General features: G+C 43.9%; 1 protein-coding gene across 2 annotated transcripts in view; it reads right to left on the bottom strand.

Moving 5' to 3' along the window:
- ssh2a (slingshot protein phosphatase 2a) overlaps positions 1-19,930 on the bottom strand; it is a 40,044-nt gene that overhangs the window by 4,981 nt on the left and 15,133 nt on the right. Inside the window, exons 1-11 of one of the 2 annotated variants that reach the window (XM_083984874.1) lie at positions 17,810-18,387; positions 9,050-9,165; positions 8,446-8,510; positions 7,772-7,893; positions 6,618-6,683; positions 6,378-6,443; positions 5,556-5,750; positions 2,364-2,457; positions 2,035-2,163; positions 1,280-1,326; positions 620-766 (exon numbers count right to left, since the gene is read on the bottom strand). In XM_083984874.1, the coding sequence (XP_083841000.1) occupies positions 620-766; positions 1,280-1,326; positions 2,035-2,163; positions 2,364-2,457; positions 5,556-5,750; positions 6,378-6,443; positions 6,618-6,683; positions 7,772-7,893; positions 8,446-8,510; positions 9,050-9,165; positions 17,810-17,937 (1,175 nt within the window). In that variant the 5' untranslated portion in view covers positions 17,938-18,387. Of the gene's footprint in view, positions 1-619; positions 767-1,279; positions 1,327-2,034; positions 2,164-2,363; positions 2,458-5,555; positions 5,751-6,377; positions 6,444-6,617; positions 6,684-7,771; positions 7,894-8,445; positions 8,511-9,049; positions 9,166-17,809; positions 18,388-19,930 lie in introns of those variants that run through there. The other variant, XM_083984875.1, reaches the window with a different exon arrangement.

Raw genomic sequence — 19,930 nt, 5'->3', positions numbered from 1 at the left:
ATGAGATAATAACAGGACGTTACGAGACAGAGTTGTTTTTAGAGGCGAATGCAGAGACTGCTTGCCAAAAAACTGCCCCCGGCGGGAACGCACATCAGCGGTTTTGCATGAATTTACCTGTAAAACAACTCTGTCTCTGTCTGCAGGCGGCCCCGGTTCGAGTCCCACGTCGGACGGCCCTATCCTGCATGTCATTCCCCCTCTCTGCCTCCCGTTTCCTGTCACACTCTGAACTGTCCTGTCTAATAAAGGCATGAAACCCAAAAAATATACTTAAAAAAAAACTCTGTCTGGTAACGTTCTGTTATTATCTCATAGCGTGGTGAATGTGCAGGTCACAACTTGTCCACCAGAGCGTTTTGGAGTTGTTGGATTGTGTATTTGATGAGTTTGATGAGGGAAACCAAGAAATCCCATGAGCCTCCGTAGCGTAGCTCTGAGCAGCTCACGGCTCTGCTCCGCCGTTCTAAAAATAGCTTGCACCGACAATTAAAGGTAACGAACCTACTGCTAAAACTACAGTATAGGGATTATGGCAATGGGCCAATTTGCCAAAATGTTGAACTATCCCTTTAAGCTGTGTGTGTGTGTGTGTGTGTGTGAGAGAGCTTTTGCCTACTTGGCTTTGGTGATGAACTTGTAGGTTTCGTTCCAGTACTCCAGCAGGTTGGTGGCCTCCTCGTCGTACACTCGGATGTTGTGGTACTCGAACATCCCCGGGAAGAAGTTGTCGATCTCCCTGGTCACGTTCAGGATGTAGCGCACTCTGCGTAAGAGACGGGGAGAGGGCAGGTTGACTTGCTGACCTTTGAATATCAATAACTGTCAACAATAACTATCAGCAATTCATATTTCCATGCAGGTTATTGAGACGATGAATCGCTGACGGCACACAGGTCAAACACTGTGTAGACTATAAACAAACAGCAGGTTTGAAAGAATCATGTTGCAGGTTTGATATATTTGGTAAAAACACCCAAAAAGTAACCAAGTAGACCTCGTGTTTGGATCCAGAATCAATTTAATTAATGAATGCACAACTAATTCATAGAGGATACAGTGATTAAATCCAGTGACTGAACATTTGCACATTAACACTTTGCAGTAATAGATTCCCTCATTTTAATTAGGAAACATATTTAGTACATGCAGCGTAATCTTTCCATTACGTGACAGTGAGATTAGCGAGTGTGCATTTGAGTGTGCATTCGACTAAGTGCGGTGTGTACTGTAGGGTGAGTTAATTAACACTGGGGAACTGTAGCGACTGATCTCTTACCCGCTGTTCTGCAGCTCGTCCAGGTTGGATGCGTTCCACTCAGAGCCCTGGAGATGACAGCGGTCCAGTCAACATCACATCATCATTCAATACTCAAGACTGTGATTTAACCAGCTTCACGTTACTACATTACAAGGCTTTCTTAACATCTACCTGCAGATTTGACCAGGTGGTTTAAAGGACAATTCTGGGCAAATTCAACTCAGGGCTGTATTTTCCTAACATTTTAAGTCTAAAAGAAGGAATCTGAAGATTTTGTCCCCGCATCGCCATGGCAGCGATGAATGGGAGCGGATTGAAGTTCCGCTGCTTAGGCTGTTTACATCCCTCAAAGCTGCAATTTTTTTCATCAGACGGCTACTCAAACATGCACCGAGAAGTTTATTTACTTCAAGCAAGTCAAGAGTTGATGTTCCTGTGTTTATGACACAAACGGGAACTTCCGACTGCACGTGAACACACCGAGCGCGTCAACTTGGGTCTAGTAAATAAACTTCTCGGTGCATGTTTGAATATGTCTGTGGAAAGAAATTGCAGCTTTGAGGGTTGTAAACAGCCTAAGCAGCGGGACTTCCATCCGCTCCCATTTATCGCTGCCATGGCGATGCGGGGACAGACACAACTACCGCAAAACAGGAGCAAATTAAACTGAAAATCTTCAGATTCCTTCTTTTAGACCTAAAATGTTAGGAAAATACAGCCCTGAATTGAATTTGCCCAGAATTGTCCTTTAACAAGTGGTTGTTGGTTCTTACCAGATAGACGTGTTCGAAGATCTCGGTGGGGCTGTCCATCTGCCCCAGGATGACGATCATCTCGTTGTCTATGAACTCCTTGAACTCCCTCAGGTTACACACCATCTGCATCTCCAGCTCTGTTCGAATCTGGGGGAGGACGATAACAACAATTCAGGAAAGCATAATGAGTGTTAATGATGACTCAAGTCTGTGGCCGAAAAAAATTTAATAAAAACTTATCAGAAAGTAAAAATACTACAGAAGAACAATGGTGAAAAATTTGCACTTGAATATCCAAACACATAAAGTGCGAATCCCTACAGATTTATGCTAAATGTGCCTCTCACCTCCTTCGAGGTGACGTTCTCCAGGTCCTTCTGCATCATGATCTCTCGGAGGCGCATCTTGATCAGCCTCTCCGTGCGCTCCCTCTCGGTGGGCCTGCACACACACACACACAAACACCTTTATTAAAAACACCTTTAACACATTTTCTATTGGCCCGAACAACAAATCTGGACACAAAGAACCACCTTCACAGTCGCAGCCACTGTAACGGCGGCCCCTGCCTTCTGTTCATTGATTCATTTTCACTTTGGTCTCAATGAGATTACTTGTTCCACAAGAGAATTGCCACTTTGTCTGATTCTCAGAAACCGGAGAGGGGAATAGAAAATCTGAGAGCGTGGCTCATCGGCGATCCACAACAAAGTCCTCTTGTAGAATATGCCTGTTGTTGTGCCTGGCTCCGTTTCTAACCACTCTGCTGGGGGAGACGCATTTAGCCTTCGGACGTCACGCTGATGATACCAACAAGTGGCCTAATTACCTCTCGGAGGAGAAGAGCTCGGCTTGTCTGCGAGCGTCTCATTCTTACTAATTTCTCTTGTTTCGCTTGGGGCCGATTCCTCAGTGGGTCAGCGATTACAAAGGAGGTGTGTGTGTGGGGGGGGGCACAGGTGTGTAACAGCATTTATCTTGCATTGGGACCCTAGAAACGGTCGCCTTGTTTATCTCGCAGCTGAATATCTCAGCGGACCCCCCCGGAGAGACCGACAGAGTCCACAGGGTGAGGGAGGGACTGAGGGAGGAAGAAAAACCTTTTCACCCCTGCCAACAAACAAACGCCGGGCAGTTACCGACATCGGCGACACTTTTTACCTCACAACAAGTCTGAACTTGCCTGGAGACGGCCTGAGGGAGGGACGGCCCGTCAGAAAAATAAAGAAGTAGAGAGAAAAAAATAAAAAAGCAGCAGCATTAAATGTGTGACGAGTGCATGATGACATGAGTAATGGCGCTAATGAATAACAGAGGAAGGGAAATTTCTGCCGCTCCACTGAAGAGAGCCGTGACAGAGATGTAGCCTACGGGAATTCGCACGAAGTCCCATAAATCAAACACGACACAAAAACAGGCTGACGTCGAGCCGCCTCCCGCTATCTCAACCTCTCACTCAATGGTTTTTACAAGGAAACGAGCTGCTGCTGCCATGTCAACAAACATGAGCTGGTCATGCAGCTTTGGCCCTGTGACTGCTGGAAGACTAACAGGGACTTTACTGTATGACCGGCTGGATTTGTTTTTGTGTGTGGTGTGTGTGTGTTAAAGTTTCACAGTATGTGGGTGGTAATCTTGATCGCGATAAGCCCATTTGATGCCAAACACACCTTATTGATAGAGGGAGTTGTGAGCCATTTCAGTTTCCAGGAAGACAGTAGATATGGGTGTAGTAAATATTCTTGATTGCCAAGTTGAAGGTGGGAACTTATTATTCTTTCCATGCAGGAGCGGGAGCGTCAGGTGCACGCAGCAAAGCGGCAGAATATCTTTGTCTTGATCACTCCTCCGTCCTCTGCCTCCTCCTTCTGCCTCTTGCCACCTGTTTCTGTCCCTCTACCCATTCGTCTGTTTTTTGCAAACATAAATCGAGCTGGTGAAAGCCTCAGCTATTTCGGACACTCAAGGATATCTGAAGAGAGTGAGTGAGCAAAAGAGGGAGAGGGAGAGAGACACAGGCGCTCCAAATAGGTAGCGAGACACGTGACTAAAGCAGCAGGGAGGGGGATTTCCCTGCTATTAGTAAAGACATAAATCCAGCAGCCTGCACTGCAAAAAGTCAAAATCTTTCCAAGAATATTCTTGTCAAAATGACTAATTTCTAGTCAAAAATGATCTCTTTCCACCTAAAACAAGACTCATCACCTAAAAATTAACTTGTTTTTAGATAATTTTCACTTGTTTCAAACTAATTTTCATTTGAAATGAGTAGAAAAATCTGCCAGTGAAAGCATGTTTTTTGAGCTTGTAATAAGAAAGAAAATCTTCACTCCACTAGCAGATTTTTCTACTTATTTCAAGTGAAAATATGTTTGAAAGAAGTAAAAAGCGTCTAAAAACAAGCTACTTTTTAATGTGACGAGTCTTATTTTAAGTATAATGAGATTTGTTTTGACTAGAAATGAGACATTTTGACTAGAAATAAGACAAATATTCTTGGAAAGATTTAGAGTTTTTACAGTGTGTGTCATTCCCAGTGTTTTCTATGCTCCCATGTGGAAATGTCGTCTCCCCTGTGTCACAGGCTGCAGCTTCCTGCATGTGTGAGTGATCCTGAGCCCCGTGTGCACACACACACACACAGCTCAGCCATGCCTCCTTCGTGTTTGCTTTTGTTTTTGTTTGTGCTCTTCCTCTGGCGCTTCCCGTTAGTTACCCCGAGAGGTCGCAGACAGCACGTGACCTCCCGGGAGTCCAGAGTCCAGAGCTGTGAGGAACGATATGCCGCCGAGATGTAGCAATGCTGTCTGCACACGAGGAGAAGTTGGGCAATGCTGTTGTGACTGAGAACGTCTGATCTTACTGGAAACGCAGACGCTATGAATCAGCTTGAGCTTTCTGTGAATCTGTGATGCAAGTATGGTGCTTGTCCGTGAGAACAGCGCTCAGCTGCTTTCAGTTGTGCATTTCTGGGTTCACATGCGTTTGTGCACATTTTGCTGAAACGCTGAAGTATGTCGCATGTGTGCAAGCAGTCATTGTAAAACTCCAAGACTCTCCTATAAAGTTAGGATTAGCTCCGTCCACACTAAGTAACAACTTCCTTCTTGGTTTATCACTTTAGTCAATCGGCTCATGTCAAGGTTTTGATAAACTGCACAAGAGCCGCTACATTCAGAGTCTGCAGGTCAAAGTTCTTACTCTCCTTGACTTTAATTTACGTTTTCTATCAGTTTTCTTAGAAAACATTCACACCAAAAAATGTACCAACTGCATAACAGTCATGATATTTATCTAAAGTTGGTGTTTTCTAACTTCTGGGATCCAATGAAAGGTTTTCTTGTGGGAGATGTGACGATGCTGAGAGGTGTGTATTCACTCCACAGGAATTTTACACCACACATCAATGGGGGCCGTGCTACAGAGTGAAATCTCATGTCCTTATACGGAAGGTAACACAAACCAAACGGTATTCCTGATTTATCATCATTTATGTGGTATGTGTGTGTGTATTCGTCCCCATCCATTCCTGTACTCACAGGTCTGTGAAGGGAACAGGTGAGTTTGCACGGTGCGACTCGACGTCCTGCATGGCGTTCCACTCATTTATGCACAGCTGGTTGGAGGAGACCTGGCTCTGGTAGTAGCTGATCCAGGTGAGGAACAGGCTGCCTGGGTAGTAGTTATGGCAACGAGCCACCTCGCAGGCTTTGTGGAGTGACTGGAGGGCTGACCTGAAGCGGAGAGGGGAGAGGGAGGCAGATTCACATGTTAGAGGTTGTGTGGAGAATATCAAAAAAATACACTGGAGGAGGAAGCGTGAAGTTTGGAGTGAACAGAACATGAGATGGAGAAGGGATAAAAACATGATAGATAAGAAAGATACAGACAGGAATGATAAATTGCATTTGAGAAATCAAGCCGGCGAGGTAAGTTGAATAATTAGCAAGAAAAATGAGGGAACAACAGATGGGAGGCGAATAGAAAGATTAACGGAGAGGAAGAGAGATCATGCGAAGATATACGTAACTGCAGATAAATGAAGGTAGCAGAGAGCGCTGAGGGAAGAGGGAGGTCGGAAGAAGAGCAAAGTGACAAACAAAGAGGAAAATGAGGAAATGAAGACAATGAGCACGGAAATGAAGAGGCGAGCGCTGGCATGTGAGACAGGGAGAGATAAAGACGAGACTGGGAAGTAGAAAGATAATGGGAAAACAAGGAGGACAGACGTGATAAGACACGGTGATAAAAATTAAAAAAAAAAACACTAGAGGTCAAAGTCAAGGGGGACATGCGATGCGATGGGTCTTTTTTAAGGCTGCAGCTTCATTTGTTGGAACAAAAATCAGAGGTTTGCTCACCACATGGCCTGGACAGAAACTGGCTTGAAGACATGAACCCTGCTCACTGTCGACACACTAAAACCACTGAGGAGGCAGAGACAGAGGGGGGGGGATTAAAAGCTGGACATACACTAATTATTCATAACAGTCTGACAACAACACCAACACAAACACAGCTGAATAACGTGTAAACAAGTCGTCAGAACAGTCGCCCCTGGGAGCGGTAAGAGGAAGCAGGACGTAGGTGTGGCGTCTTACCCGTCTCCATCCAAGTGGATCAGAGTGTCACTCCACAGAGGTAGAACCAGACCCACGGTGCAGCAGCTGGCAGCAAGAAAAAAAACACATGTCAGACGACAGCACAAGGAGACGAGACGCAGAGTAAAAAAAAGACTTTATCCTCGTCCTATCCAGTCCTATGTTACAGTCAGGAGCTTCAAAGACACACTGCAAAGTTAGAAACAGACATTAAAGGGATACACCAACTTTTTTTTTTCGTGTCTTGCCTCACTCCCGAGTCCATGACCAGCAGATAGACACCATCCTTTCGACTGTGCGTGCAGTAACAAGGGAGATACGGGCAGAGCTGGTGCACCGCTAATTAGCTTAGCTCAAATGCTGGAAGTGCATAGGTAGCGTTAGCCTGCCTCCTACCCGAGCCGAAATCAGCAGTCAGAAGCTGATTTCATTTTAGCTCTAAACTCTGTAAATATATCACTTTATCGACATTTCAAACATTTTTAGGTGAGAAAGTAGCCGTTTAGATCAGCAGTGTGTCGTTAATTTGTCTAAATACCAGCTGTTTACAATTTTGTTCGGACGAATTCGGCGCTACTCAAGCTAGCCGTTGTGATCAACGCACTTCCGGTTACTTTCACAAAATAAAACACCCGTTGCCCTTTACATACAGAAAACCATGACGATAGAATTTGTACTTAGCTAACCTACCCTCGATGTAGCTAGCTTGAACCAAAATAAACCGTCTTTGCTTGAACCCTCCGTCTTGACCGATCTCGTCCCGTTACCGGCATTTGACCGCTCAAGATGCCTTACCGGAGAGTTTTGTCAGCTCTGAGATGAAGATCGGCCCGCCGGTTTCTGGTTAGAGTTGCTGAAGAGTTTCTCTGATGACTTTAGGTGGAGGCAGGCTAACACTACCTATACACTTCCAGTGTTTGAGCTAAGCTGAGCGCCAGTTCTGCCCCTTGTTACTGCACGCACAGTCGAAAGGATGGTGTCTATCTGCTGGTCATGGACTCAGGAGTGAGGCAAGACATGTAAAAAAAAAATGTTGGTGGCTTATCCCTTTAAAGTGCTATCTCTTCTAAGCTGCTGACACAAGTGGGGGGTTTAATGAGAGCTGGCGTAACACTAAAAAAGAGTTTGCAGTGTACGGTCGCCGTGGTACTAACCTATCAGAGGAGACGAAGTCCATGCCAAGCACGAGACTCTCCTCTGTGTCCTGTCTGCCGTTGGTGGAGACGACCACCATGTAGCGGGTTACCTGAGGGTAGGCGCTCTCCAGACGCACGGCCTGAAGCAGGAGATGGAGAGAGAGAGATCAGCAGACAGAAGAGAGGAGGATTGTGAGAACAGTCGTATCGTGTCTTGTTTGGCTCGGGAGTCCAAGAAAACACTAATCAGGGTTATCGCGGGTTTTCTTTGGAGAGTTCAGATTTTCAGCACAAAGTTGGCATCATAAATCCACGGCTGTGGAGTTTGAAATATGTGGATGTTTACTTGGAAGGGAGCGTTTTAATAAAACACACCACCGAGGAGGTGCACTGTGGGTCAGGTTCTCTGGAGTCAGCTCCAAACTTGGGATTCATTTTGATCAATGTTTTATGTGTTTCTCACAAAATCCTCCGACTCAGGAGTCCAATACTAAACTGCTGGACGACTACGCTCCAAAGTAATGAGCTAGCGATGCTGCAGGGTCCAGTAGGAACATGTGCCAACAACTTTTCTTTTAAAAAATCCATTAAGTTTCTACTCTTTACATTTGATAAGGAAACAAAACCAGTTTGTTTGGAGTAAGATCTCCCTGATAACAATGCCACTGTGTGTGTTCGTGTGTGTTACTCACCAGTCGGATGGTGTCCTCCGGCCGCAGCACAGTGAACATGGTCTGAAGATGTTTCTGGAGGTCACCTGGACAGACAGCGTTGTTCAGTTTCACTGTATTTTGGAGAACTATGACATTTTGTTCATGTAAAAAAAAAAAAAAAGGTCAACATAACAGCCCAGATAATGTATCATTTCCCCTACGGCGAGTTTCCAGTGCGTTCACACTGGAGTCTCCTGTTATCTGACCTCAACTCCGAATACAACTGAGAGAAAAGCAAATAAAAGCATTGATGCTGTTTTTTTATATAGCCATCAGCCCACACAACACATAGGCTGCCTTTTATACAAGATTTGATTTGACTTCTTAATTTTCATTAACCAAAAAAAAAAAAAAGGCAAGATATTTAAGGGCTTGGCTTGCAGCAACAAAAAGACTGATCTGCCTTGTTGTGAAAGAGTCTCAGTGCAGTTAACACCAGCTGTTAGCTATGATGCTGTGCAGGAATGTTCATTTTGCTATTTAATCTCAACCTCCTCCATGATGAAGTTCATCTCTAAGTCAAAGGAGGAGGACAGAAGAAGTAGGGGGGAGAGACGATGCAGCTGTCCCGCCGTCTTTTTACCTGTGTGCTTGTCCCTGCGCTGGCTGATGCTGCGAGGTGCGGAGTTAGGCGTGGGGCTGTTACCCCTGGGAAGGAACAGGGCTGCACCTTTCACTGTGAGGAAGCTCTCACTGATACTGGGAGGAGAAGAGAAAAGAGAGAGAAACAAAACAAAACATGAATAGAGAGGCTTCAAAAATGTATCTGATCATAATTATTTCTTTTATGTAATCGTAAAACCGTTTTTGAGCCCGGCAGCTCCTCAGTATGCACAAGAAAAGAAAGGGGGGACAGCAGGGAACAGACGGGAGTGTTGTCATCGTGGTGCTTATGTCAGTGTCACAATGCTCCATTCAGCCGGGCTCCCCAAATCGGAGCCGACAGACCGACGCGAACATAACAAGATCCGAGCCCCGACGTGAACTCGGAACACAATGTTCTCTGCTCCTCCACACAGCTGGATTACACACACACAGAGAGAGAGACTGACTCGCGCTAACAGCTGCCAGCGGGGAGGGATGGGAAGGACTGGGAGGAGGAGACCGGGGGTCCAGGAGGGAAGACGGAGCAAACACTTTCCCCCCACTCCCTCCTCCACAACGCTGGAGCAGAGATAAGAGCTGGCCAGCACACAGCGGCACAGACACCAGAGCAAGTCTTATATTATCCCTCGGATGATCCTTCAATTTGTACCACTTCCATGACCCCTGGACAAAATTTAGACATCAAAATATTTGTGATACATATGGGGCTGAGTCTTGACTAAACATGAAAATCACTTTTGACATGGGTTTCAACAGTTTTAACCCCTTCCTGGCCAGTTGTTTGTGCTGCAAAAACACAACATTTCTAAGGGGCTCTATGGGGTTTATGGCTGGTGACAGTATATTTAGTGATAAATAAACAAGAGCTATCCAAAATCCTCTCAGTGAAAACTTCTGACTATAATACTGTATGTCAACAAAATAAAACAAGAATTTTGGATTTTGCTTTATCCATTGTTCAGATTTCAGTTCTGGAAAATTAGCGCATATTTCATTAGATATTGCCTCATTCACATAAAATTTGACAAAACTTGTAATACAAAAAATATTTTCCTTAATGTGAGTAATAAACTTGGGAAGTTTCATGGTGATATCTGTTAGTTAAAATTTCTACTTTATTTTTACATAAAAAAAAACCCATTGGACATTTTTGTCCACTTGAACGGTCATGGGTGTAGTAAAGATTCATTACGGGTCCAAAAATTGGACTTTCATTCTGAAATTTGGGACATCCAGAGTTTACCCAAAGATACACCTCCTTGCCAAAAATCAGGCCCCAGTGACCTTTCATTTGACCGTGGGGAGTTGGGAAAGTGTGAGAGGTGGAGGGGGTAAAAGGAGGGTTAAACTGGGTTCTGTTTCTCTCTGGAACACTTAATCTTATTAACTGTGACTGAGGTCACTGCGTCGAGGAGGACACATTATTAAGTGTGTTTCAACTGGATACCAAACTGTGAGAGTGTGCGTGCGTGTGTGAATAACTACGTTTCTGTTGAGATTCTTCTCACAGTGACACACTAACCAATGTCACACAAAAACACCAATAAAAGAAAAAAAAGCAGGCCAGAGAGTAGAGAGAGATCTACTTCTGCAGCTGCTTATGGCCGTGTCAAGTGACTGCCACGGGACTAGTAAACCATAACCTCCATGATGCAGTGCAAGGAGAAGTCACCCAGTAAGACAGCGGGCGGGCAGTGCACCAACATTTATTTATTGGATGCAGAGAGCACATGAAGTTCTGTGAGAAAAACAAAACCGTGGCGTGCATTTGAAAGTCTGAGTTCAGAGCAGCATTTGCAGACTGAGGTCAGATGATCTGTCAACAAAAACACACTGCATGTGATGGCGGTGCATGTTTTTGCAGAAATAAGACACCCCCACCCCCGTCTCAGGTCAAACTGGCAGAGATCTGGTCCATCTAGGAAGAGAAGCATGTGCAGCCACAACCTTGACATCCAGCCAAACCCACAGGTCTTAAAGCTTAGGATTTATACAGAAACCCCATTTTTATAGCATTCCCACTCTATTTCTTTTTTTTTTTTTAATTATCTGTTGACTTGAGTATCTCCAGCTGTTTGTTCAACATAGCTTTTAAACAGAACGCTAACCTAGATTATGCTCGTATGATTTCATTGTCAAAACAGTAAAATGTCAATAAAAGCTACAGCTGACAACAGATAGCTACACTGATCCGGGGAGTTGAGTCGGCCGACCTGTTCTACTAAACATGAATAGGGGCCAGTTTCGTCGCCTCCGGGGCAACAAACAAAGGACCCAGCAAGTGTACACGTACACGTACACACTGAGGATCAGCGAGATCAATCTGAAGGGAGGTCATGACATCAAAAGCCACGTACGTATGTCTGCCGAAGTTATGCAAGCAGAGTTGGAGAGTCTATCCTCGTCCTTGGCAACAGGCTGCAGGTCTTACACTCGGTGAACTCGGTTTCTTCAAGTTTCACATTCAGGCCGGTGCTGTCTGTCTGCCATTTAGGCTTCCTGTCATAACATCCCCCCACTATACTTTTTTTCACTGTAACTCCATCTCTTCATCCTCTCAGCCGTCCGACCGACTGTCCTTCCTGAATTTTGCTGAGGCCGCGCATGTTCAGGATGAGGAGACAAGAGACGAGCGAGAAAACAAACCCAACCAAAGTGCCATTGCCTTGTGCAGTGCTGAGCTTATTTCCCATAACCCAGCCACCCTTGACCCAGCTGTTTCCTCTCACTCTGCCTCTCTCGCTTCCTCTTTTTTTTCTCTGCATCACAACTCCGGCTCTCGTCCTACTTTTTTAGTTGTTTTTTTTTAAATTTCCGTCACTCTCTCCCCAAATTCCTGCTGCATTAAGTCCCACTGAGCAGCACGGGCCTGTGTGTGTACTGTACTTGGCAATGACCATGTATAGCAGTGCTACTGTACAATGTCATCTGTAACGTTACACTCACACTCATTCACGTGCACGCCTGCAAACGGACACACTGAGAAAGTGGAATCTAAGCCATATGGTTGGAGAGGTGGTGGTGGAGGAGGGGGTTGGGGGGGTGTGAACGACTCTCGAATAAAGTTTCTAAAAATACAGTCGTCCTTTAAAAAGTTTGAGCTATTAACAGACTGTATTCAAAAGGAGAACAGACAACCTACTGTACATGGCTGTGTGGGTTTCTCTCTGATTGATGGGACACACACACACACACAGATCCATACCACCAACCACTGACTCCACACTGCAACGATCGGGCAACTAATCGATTAAATTCACTTTTTTTTATCATTAATCATTGTTTAAGTATTTGCTCGAGGCAAAACCGCCACACGAACGCTGGTTCCAGTCGCTTAAATGTAAGGATTTCATGCTTTTCCTTGTCATAAATGGCATTAAACTCAATATCTGTCTGTCTTTGCTGAATTTTCTTATTAAACAAGCAATAAATATCAATGAGCTGTGGGAAAACCATATCAGTTCTCTCTATGTTCTGGCATTTTACGGATAAAAATGATTAATCTATCAATCAGGAATATTTCCGATAAAGATAACCGTTGCTGGACGGCCTGTTCCACACACACACACACACACACAACACCATCAACATATTTTCAGGCTGACTTGAACTCATTCTGCAGATCTGAGCATCAGAGAGAGACCCTGTCATGACATCGGCATCGTCAGCTTACGTAATGCAGCTAAACTCAACTGATTTGCTGATAAATTTGTAATGCTGTAATGCCGCAGCATGAGGGCCTGATAACATTAACCAGTCTGCTGGAATGTACGCTGATTAACGACATTACGTGTACGCTGAATCAATGTTGTTGCAGGAAAAAGTTATGAAATCAAGAAAAAGAAATATCAAGATAACTGGAACTGTTTTTTTTCTCTTTCTGTCTTTCTTTGTTGTTTTCTATATCTTTTTATTTTATTTAGCCTATTTATTTAGAGAGTGTGTAGGTCCATTTGCCTATCTATGATATCCACAAGTTTCCGAACGTCACTATATGGGGTCAAAACCAGCTTTTGCATTTCCGGTGGAATTTTACGTTTACGTTTCCATGGTTTTCAGTAGTTGTCATAGTTGCGGTAAATGCATGGATCTATTATCGCTGGCTTTTAACACGGATGACGTCAATTTGTGTGATATCCATTGTTAAAAGCTGGTGTGATGATCCATGCGTTTTACAGATTTTCACTGAAAAAAAAAAAATCCATGCATTTACCGCGACTACCGAAACCATGGAAACGTAAATATAAAATTCCACCGGAAGAGCAAAACCGGCTTACGTTTTTGACGTTCGGAAAAAGGTGGATACTTTAATCATATAAAATTACCAAGGGCTGTTCATTTAAGTTCATTGAATGTCATAAAAAAAGAAAAAAAGAAATGATATTCCTTTATGACTGTGTCTGGCATTGATAAATAAAAGTTATATACAGTTACAGTATATAAATAAAGATAACTGGAAAAAAAATGGATGGGGGGTAACAAGTTCAAATGAATCTGACTCCACAGAGTATGTGAATGAGGGGTGGGCTGTGAAGTATGGCTGATAAAGAGAGAAAGAAAGAAGACCCAGTCAGAGAGCAGTAGGTACTTGTTAGGGCAACAGTCACACACACAATCATCACTATGTAAGGACCACTCCACACAGTGTGGGGCAGATAACTGGGTGACCCACCAACCACCACCACCACTGCCCCCTCCTCCCTCTGCGTGCCCATATTAGTAACTCTGAAGAGGAGAGTGGGATAAATATAGGGGCTGGCTGCATGCAGGCAGGCCAGGCCCTGCTAAGGCCTTGTGAGTTTGCACCCAAGATGGATACGGCCCATGGGAAAGACAGGGAGTTAACACAATCTGCCCTGCAGCTCCCCGGCACAGAAATGGAAAATTGTGTCACAAGCAGAAGTTCGACACTGACCGGCGGCCGGGGCGAGCAAGGAGGAAAGTCAAGTTCATGGGGGGCTTAAAGGGATAGTTCACCCCAAATTGAAATTTCACTACTACTACTCATTATCTACTCACCCTCATGTTGACTAAGGGCTGGGAGAAGTTTCAGAGTTATCCGTGGCTTCTCTGAGTTACAGGGGGTCTCGGCATACAGTGCATGTCCATATAATGGTTGCAAATAGATACCAACTGTCTTCGTAACAAAAAGACACACCAAAAAACATCTAAATACCTCCATGCTGCTCGTATGTAATGTCCCTCTTGTATTGAAGCCCCGAAACCCGAAATTGTCCCGAGAAAAATTAAATAAGTCTATTTTTCAAGCTTGTTTGTAGTGGAAGCTCCTCTTCCCGGTTCGTCAGATTCAGATGAACTGGGAAGAGGGCGGACCCTGGTTCGTAGTTGTCTTAGTCGACATGAGGGTGAGTAGAAAATTAGTGAAATTTCAATTTTGGGTGAACTATCCCTTTAACTCCTCGATGCAGTGTCCTCATTTAAGTCTCACTAGAGACTTCTGTCACACGTCATCTCTCCGTCTCTCTCTGCATAACACCCTACTGTCCAACACAAGCAAAATATCCAAGAACAGATTGCTGGGTAAACCAGAGACACAAGAAAAGAGCAGATGAGGTCGGCAGAAGAAGAGGAGGGTCAGAGGAGATAAAGAGAAAAGGATAGCAGGTCATACTAAAGATAGACTTTCATCAACTGCTATCCAGATGCCAGCTGACATACTGCCCAGAGTAGACCCAGTGTTTTTCTGTATGTGGATGACACAACACAAGTTTTTTTCCTACAGTTTCCCCCCCTTGGTAAACCAGCAAGCGAGTCGTAATCCTGAGCAACAGCCACCTTGGTGATCTAAACATACCTGGCCCAGGCACGCAGCACTATTCTGAGACAGACTCAGATTACATTTTAACTCACAATTTAAGACAAACTACAGTCGGAGATACAGTAGTGCAGCAAAGAGGCTTGGTTAATTAAAAAAAAAAAAACAAGGCCAAATTAAGCTCAGTGCATAGAAACAGTGGCTAAATAAGGGGAACCATTCCCACTTTTATAGCTTGTGATTAAAAAAAAGTGTTAAAAAAAAGAGAAAAAAGTGTAATTTATAGCTAAATGAACTTACAGTAAAGGACACACATCCATTTATAAACACTATCAAATGACTTTCAGCAAATATGGACAGCTGGACCTCAGGTAGGTCCAATCGCATGTCGGTTATTGAAGCTATTTATACAAACTTAAACAAAGTTATGTGGCTGATTTGATTTTAGATGCACCACACGACTGACTGACCTATATCCAGCTGCCTATATAATATCCCCCGGCTCAGCTGCCAAGGTCCCTCCACTTGACTTTGTCACGTTTCTTTCAATCTTATCAGTTCTCTTTGGAAAAACAATGTTAGGCCACACAAACACACAGTCAGGCGGAGCGAGCGGAAGAGATGGGTTTGCTGGTATTTCCAAAATTGGTGGGATAACAATGGTGGTTTAGATGCCATTTAGCTACAGGTAACACTTAAGTCCATCAACAGCCTCCAGCCTTGTAATTACGCATTCAAACCCTGGTTAATCATTAGAGTCCTCCTGTGCTCACACAATCCGACACACCGAGGCGTTCGCACTATAAACAAAGCGCACATACACACACACACACACACCGGGTCTCATAAATCAAAGGATGCCGAAATCGCCGGAGCTGTGAGGAGCGCATGAGTCTATCATCCTGAGCAATACAAAGAGGAGTGGCGATATAAACACAATCAACAGGCGTCATGCAATGTGAACAACACTACCAGGAAGTCAGACGATTCCCACATCTGCTGCTATTTACCAGACACACACACACACACACACACACACACACACACACACACACACACACACACACACGCCTGCCAGTTTGCACTGTGCGTGTGTGTTGTTGCAGTAACATTTTACCATAAAACCTTCCTTGTGCAAACTCAGTTGAAAAAAAAAAACCCAATTTCCTTAAAATCTGGGTGCAGCAGTCCTAATAAAGACTTTAAATGTTGAGTTTGCTCAGTAAGCTCCCAGCACAGTCACGTGTTAAACAGCTGAAAAACAATGCAATTAAGACGGAGGCTGCCCTTGACTTTCCTGAAAACACTGACACGGGGCCAGTTCTCATGCAGGGTGCGACCAATTAGCGGCTGCACGAAGAGTCGACGTTACAAAACAACGGCAAACCAAACACACTAGAGTAGACCTACAGTAAATAAACTGATTTTGTAAAAGAAAATTGGGTAACGCTGATTTGATCATCTTTTAATCTAGTTGTAGTAATGTATGCATTGATCCCCCCCCCCCCCTCCCCACCCTCTAAAACTTATCTTTGGCGGCTCCACATGAGAGCTTGGAAAACACTGCAACAGACAGACTAGTCTTTGATCGGTCCTGAAAGTGCAGCCTTGTCTTCGCCGCACATAGACAAAGTCAACTAAATCCTTTATACATCTCACAAAGCAGAGAGAAGCCGCTGCCTCGCTTCGCCTTGATGTCTGGAGACACTGCAGATCACAGATAAGATCACCGTCAGATACATTAACTGTTACTCCCCTCACATCTGGACAGAGACGACCTCAAAACATATATCGTATTAACTTCAACCTACTGACCTGTGGAGCAGAGGGGTTGATGTTAATTGAGGAGAATTTGTGTTTTGAGGTCCCTGAATGGTGTCTAATCAATGGCAAAGAGTCTATAAGAAACATTATCTTTTGATTTCATACATAGATATAGAGAGACTTGAGAAGTATTGCTCTATTTTTCTCCTTCTGTCATCTTATTTAGCTCATTTTTCTGATTGTTTATTCAATAAAAAACATTCAAAACTATAATTATAATCATCACTCCAGGCGCTCACATGGTGAACAATGCCCCAGCCTTGACTAAACAAATAAAGGATGGACAAATAAGGCCTCATTGTTATGAGCCTCAGGTGATTTATGGCTCACTAATGCACCGGCCATGTGGCTTCCCTCTATGAGCAGTTGTGTGTGTCTGGACCTGTAAGACAGACAGGTAGGATCTAGGATGATTCACACCATCATGTCTTAGTAAGGGCAAAAGGAAGCACGAGGATGAGTAAGAGGCTGCGACGTCATCAGGAAATACATTTGACACTGATGTTGCAAAAGTGCAATAAGTGTGTCAGCTTACTCACAGCGTCACAATGTTGAAATCTCCAAATATGTTCACGAGCATTCACTCCATACTTTTTCACTCAGTGTTGAAGTGTATAATCATCCATAATTCAACCAATGACAAGAACTCGTGTGTGATCAGGGGCTGTCTGAATGGAGACCCTTATATTTCATAGCAGCTATACTTTTGTACATTTATAATGATATATATAAAATATTCTGTAACACTTTACAATAAGGGACCTTAGTTAGTACATTATTAAGCATAAATTAACTGTTTACAGATATATTAACAATCATTATTATGAATCACTTAGGAAACACATGAATTAATGTAGCCTATTAGTAAGCAGTTAATGTTTACTACTCAAAGTTGGTTAATAAATTAAAAGTTGAAGAATGTAATTAGTTATCATTATGTATGCATTACTCAGCATTAATTAAAACATTATAATATATCAATGCTTAATAATGTACCAACTAACGTTAATCAAGGGACCCTTATTGTAACGTGTTACCAAATATTCTCAGACTACATCAGTGTTTCCCCCAGAGTAGCCTACAGTATATCAACTTTTTTTTTTTTTTTTTTTTTAAGTTGCCACTTTTCAAACTTACAGCTGGTTGATCTGATTATTTGACACCACCGCGTCGTCGCTGAAGTAGGGCACCATCTTGGCTCCGCAGCAGGAGCAGAAGCTGACCGCCGACGAGCTGTCGGAGCCGGACACTGCACCCAGAGTCATGCCGGTGCAGGGGGAGCGGACAGGAGAGGAGAGAGGAGGAGAGGAGGAGAGAGGGGTGTCAAGTGTTCCTGGTCCGAGGGGAGAACTTTTTACTCCTCTCCCGCTGTCATGTGCTCCGGCATGGCGAAGAGGCGAACAGCTGGTTTCCTTCGGTGTTTAAATTGTTGTAATACGGACACACAAAGTGACGAAATAGGCTCCGAAAAAAAAAAAGATTAAAAAAAGGAGATGTTTCCCAACCTTAATTCTGTTACAATAACTTAAAAAAAAAAGGGCAACTAACTAAAACAACCACGTTGCGTTGCGGTTCCCGACAGCAGAGCCCGGCTGCCCAGGATGTCCCAATAATACAGCGGAGGCGCGTGCCATGTTAAGTTAAAGGAAGTTTCCGTACCGCTTTTCAAAACATGGCTTGTCCCCAAAGCCCCGGATCCTTCACTAGTGTGTACAGTACTGAGACATAATGTGTCGGTCAAACTCCTTCCACAGAAGTCATAGGAGGGTGGAGCCGGAGACACGTGGGTTTTTTTTTTTTTTGGGAAAAGCAGGGAGCCAATGAGGAGGACGGGGAAGTCCGCGCGCCCTGCCTCACCCCCCTCCCCTCCCCTCTCCTCTCTGCTGGCACTGTAGCACTGCACTGCACTGCACAAACTCAAAATCTTACCAAGAATATTTGTCCTAAATTAAGATTCAACACATAAAAAGTAGCTTTTTTTTTTTTTTTTTTTACTTATTTCAAGCATATTTTCACTATAGAAAAATCTGATAGTGGAGCAAGTTTTTCTTTACAAGCACACAAAAAACTTCCTTTTACTGGCAGATTTTTCTACTTATTTCAAGTGAAAATCAGTTTGAAACAAGTGAAAATGATCTAAAAACAAGTACATTTTTAGGTGATGAGTCTTGTTTTAAGTGGAAAGAGATTAGTTTTGACCAGAAATGAGACATTTTGACAAGAAATAAGACAAAAATCTTTTGCAGTGTGTGTACACACAAACCCACTGACACACACACAAAGCTCTGTGCAGGTGTTTACACCCACAGGTGAGGCTGCCTAGTTCCTCCTTCATTGTTAAACAGGGAGCCGGAGGGAGGGGGGGGGTAAATTCAGAGTAAATTATCAGTAAATTCCCTGCCTGCAGTGTTTGGTTAAAAGCTGCATAGTCTCGGTGCTTCGTGGCACATGGTTGCCAATCCGTGATGATGGATTATATAAAACTGTGGGTCAGGATGAAACGGTTTGGTCATCCTAAATCATTGTTTAATATTGTTAGAATAAACTCTGCTGTCCTGCAGCTGATCGAGTGTCCTGGTTCAACAAGGTCAGTGGAGGACAATTAAACCCACATGGGCTTTTTTTGTTTTGGAGTGGGGGGGGGGGGGGGGGGTTGGCAGTGAGTGAGCTCTGAGGAGACTTCACTTGTCCCCTCTCCACCCTCTTTTTCTCCCAGCGCAGAAACCTTGTGCCCTGGTTACATAAGGAGTGAGAGCAAATGAGAAACAGGCAGAGGATATCCAGGCCTGTGGTGTATAGGTACAGTGAGGATGAGGATACACCAGCTGACAGACCCCATGCTGTAAGATGTACACTCATTTTTATAGCCTATTAGCTTCTTTTTATATATATTCTGCTGCAGGCGTAGGGCCCTATGTACTGTAAGCTGACAACATTTAAAAAACAAAAACTACAGCCCACACATCATACTTCAACTTCACACCAGCTCGTACTAAGTGGCTTATATTATAAACTAAAACATCTGCAGCACGATGACCTCTAGGGCTGAGCAGCAGCTATAAGCTTTACAACAATGTTCATGGTTTTATGTTCTGGCTGTTTTCCAGAGCGGAGCAGTTATATTATCAATGAGGAGTCAGACTGAAAAAAAAAAAAATAGGGCACTATTAAAACATGCTGCTGTTACACAACACAGATCTAGAGAGTTCACAAACTTTCCAGGTCATTGTTGATGGCCGTTTCCCCTCAGTATGTACG

This window comes from Trachurus trachurus, assembly GCF_905171665.1.
Source record: "Trachurus trachurus genome assembly, chromosome: 13".
Lineage (NCBI taxonomy): Eukaryota > Metazoa > Chordata > Actinopteri > Carangiformes > Carangidae > Trachurus > Trachurus trachurus.
The sequence above is the reverse complement of the archived record's forward strand: the minus strand, read 5'-3'. Positions and strand labels throughout refer to the sequence as shown.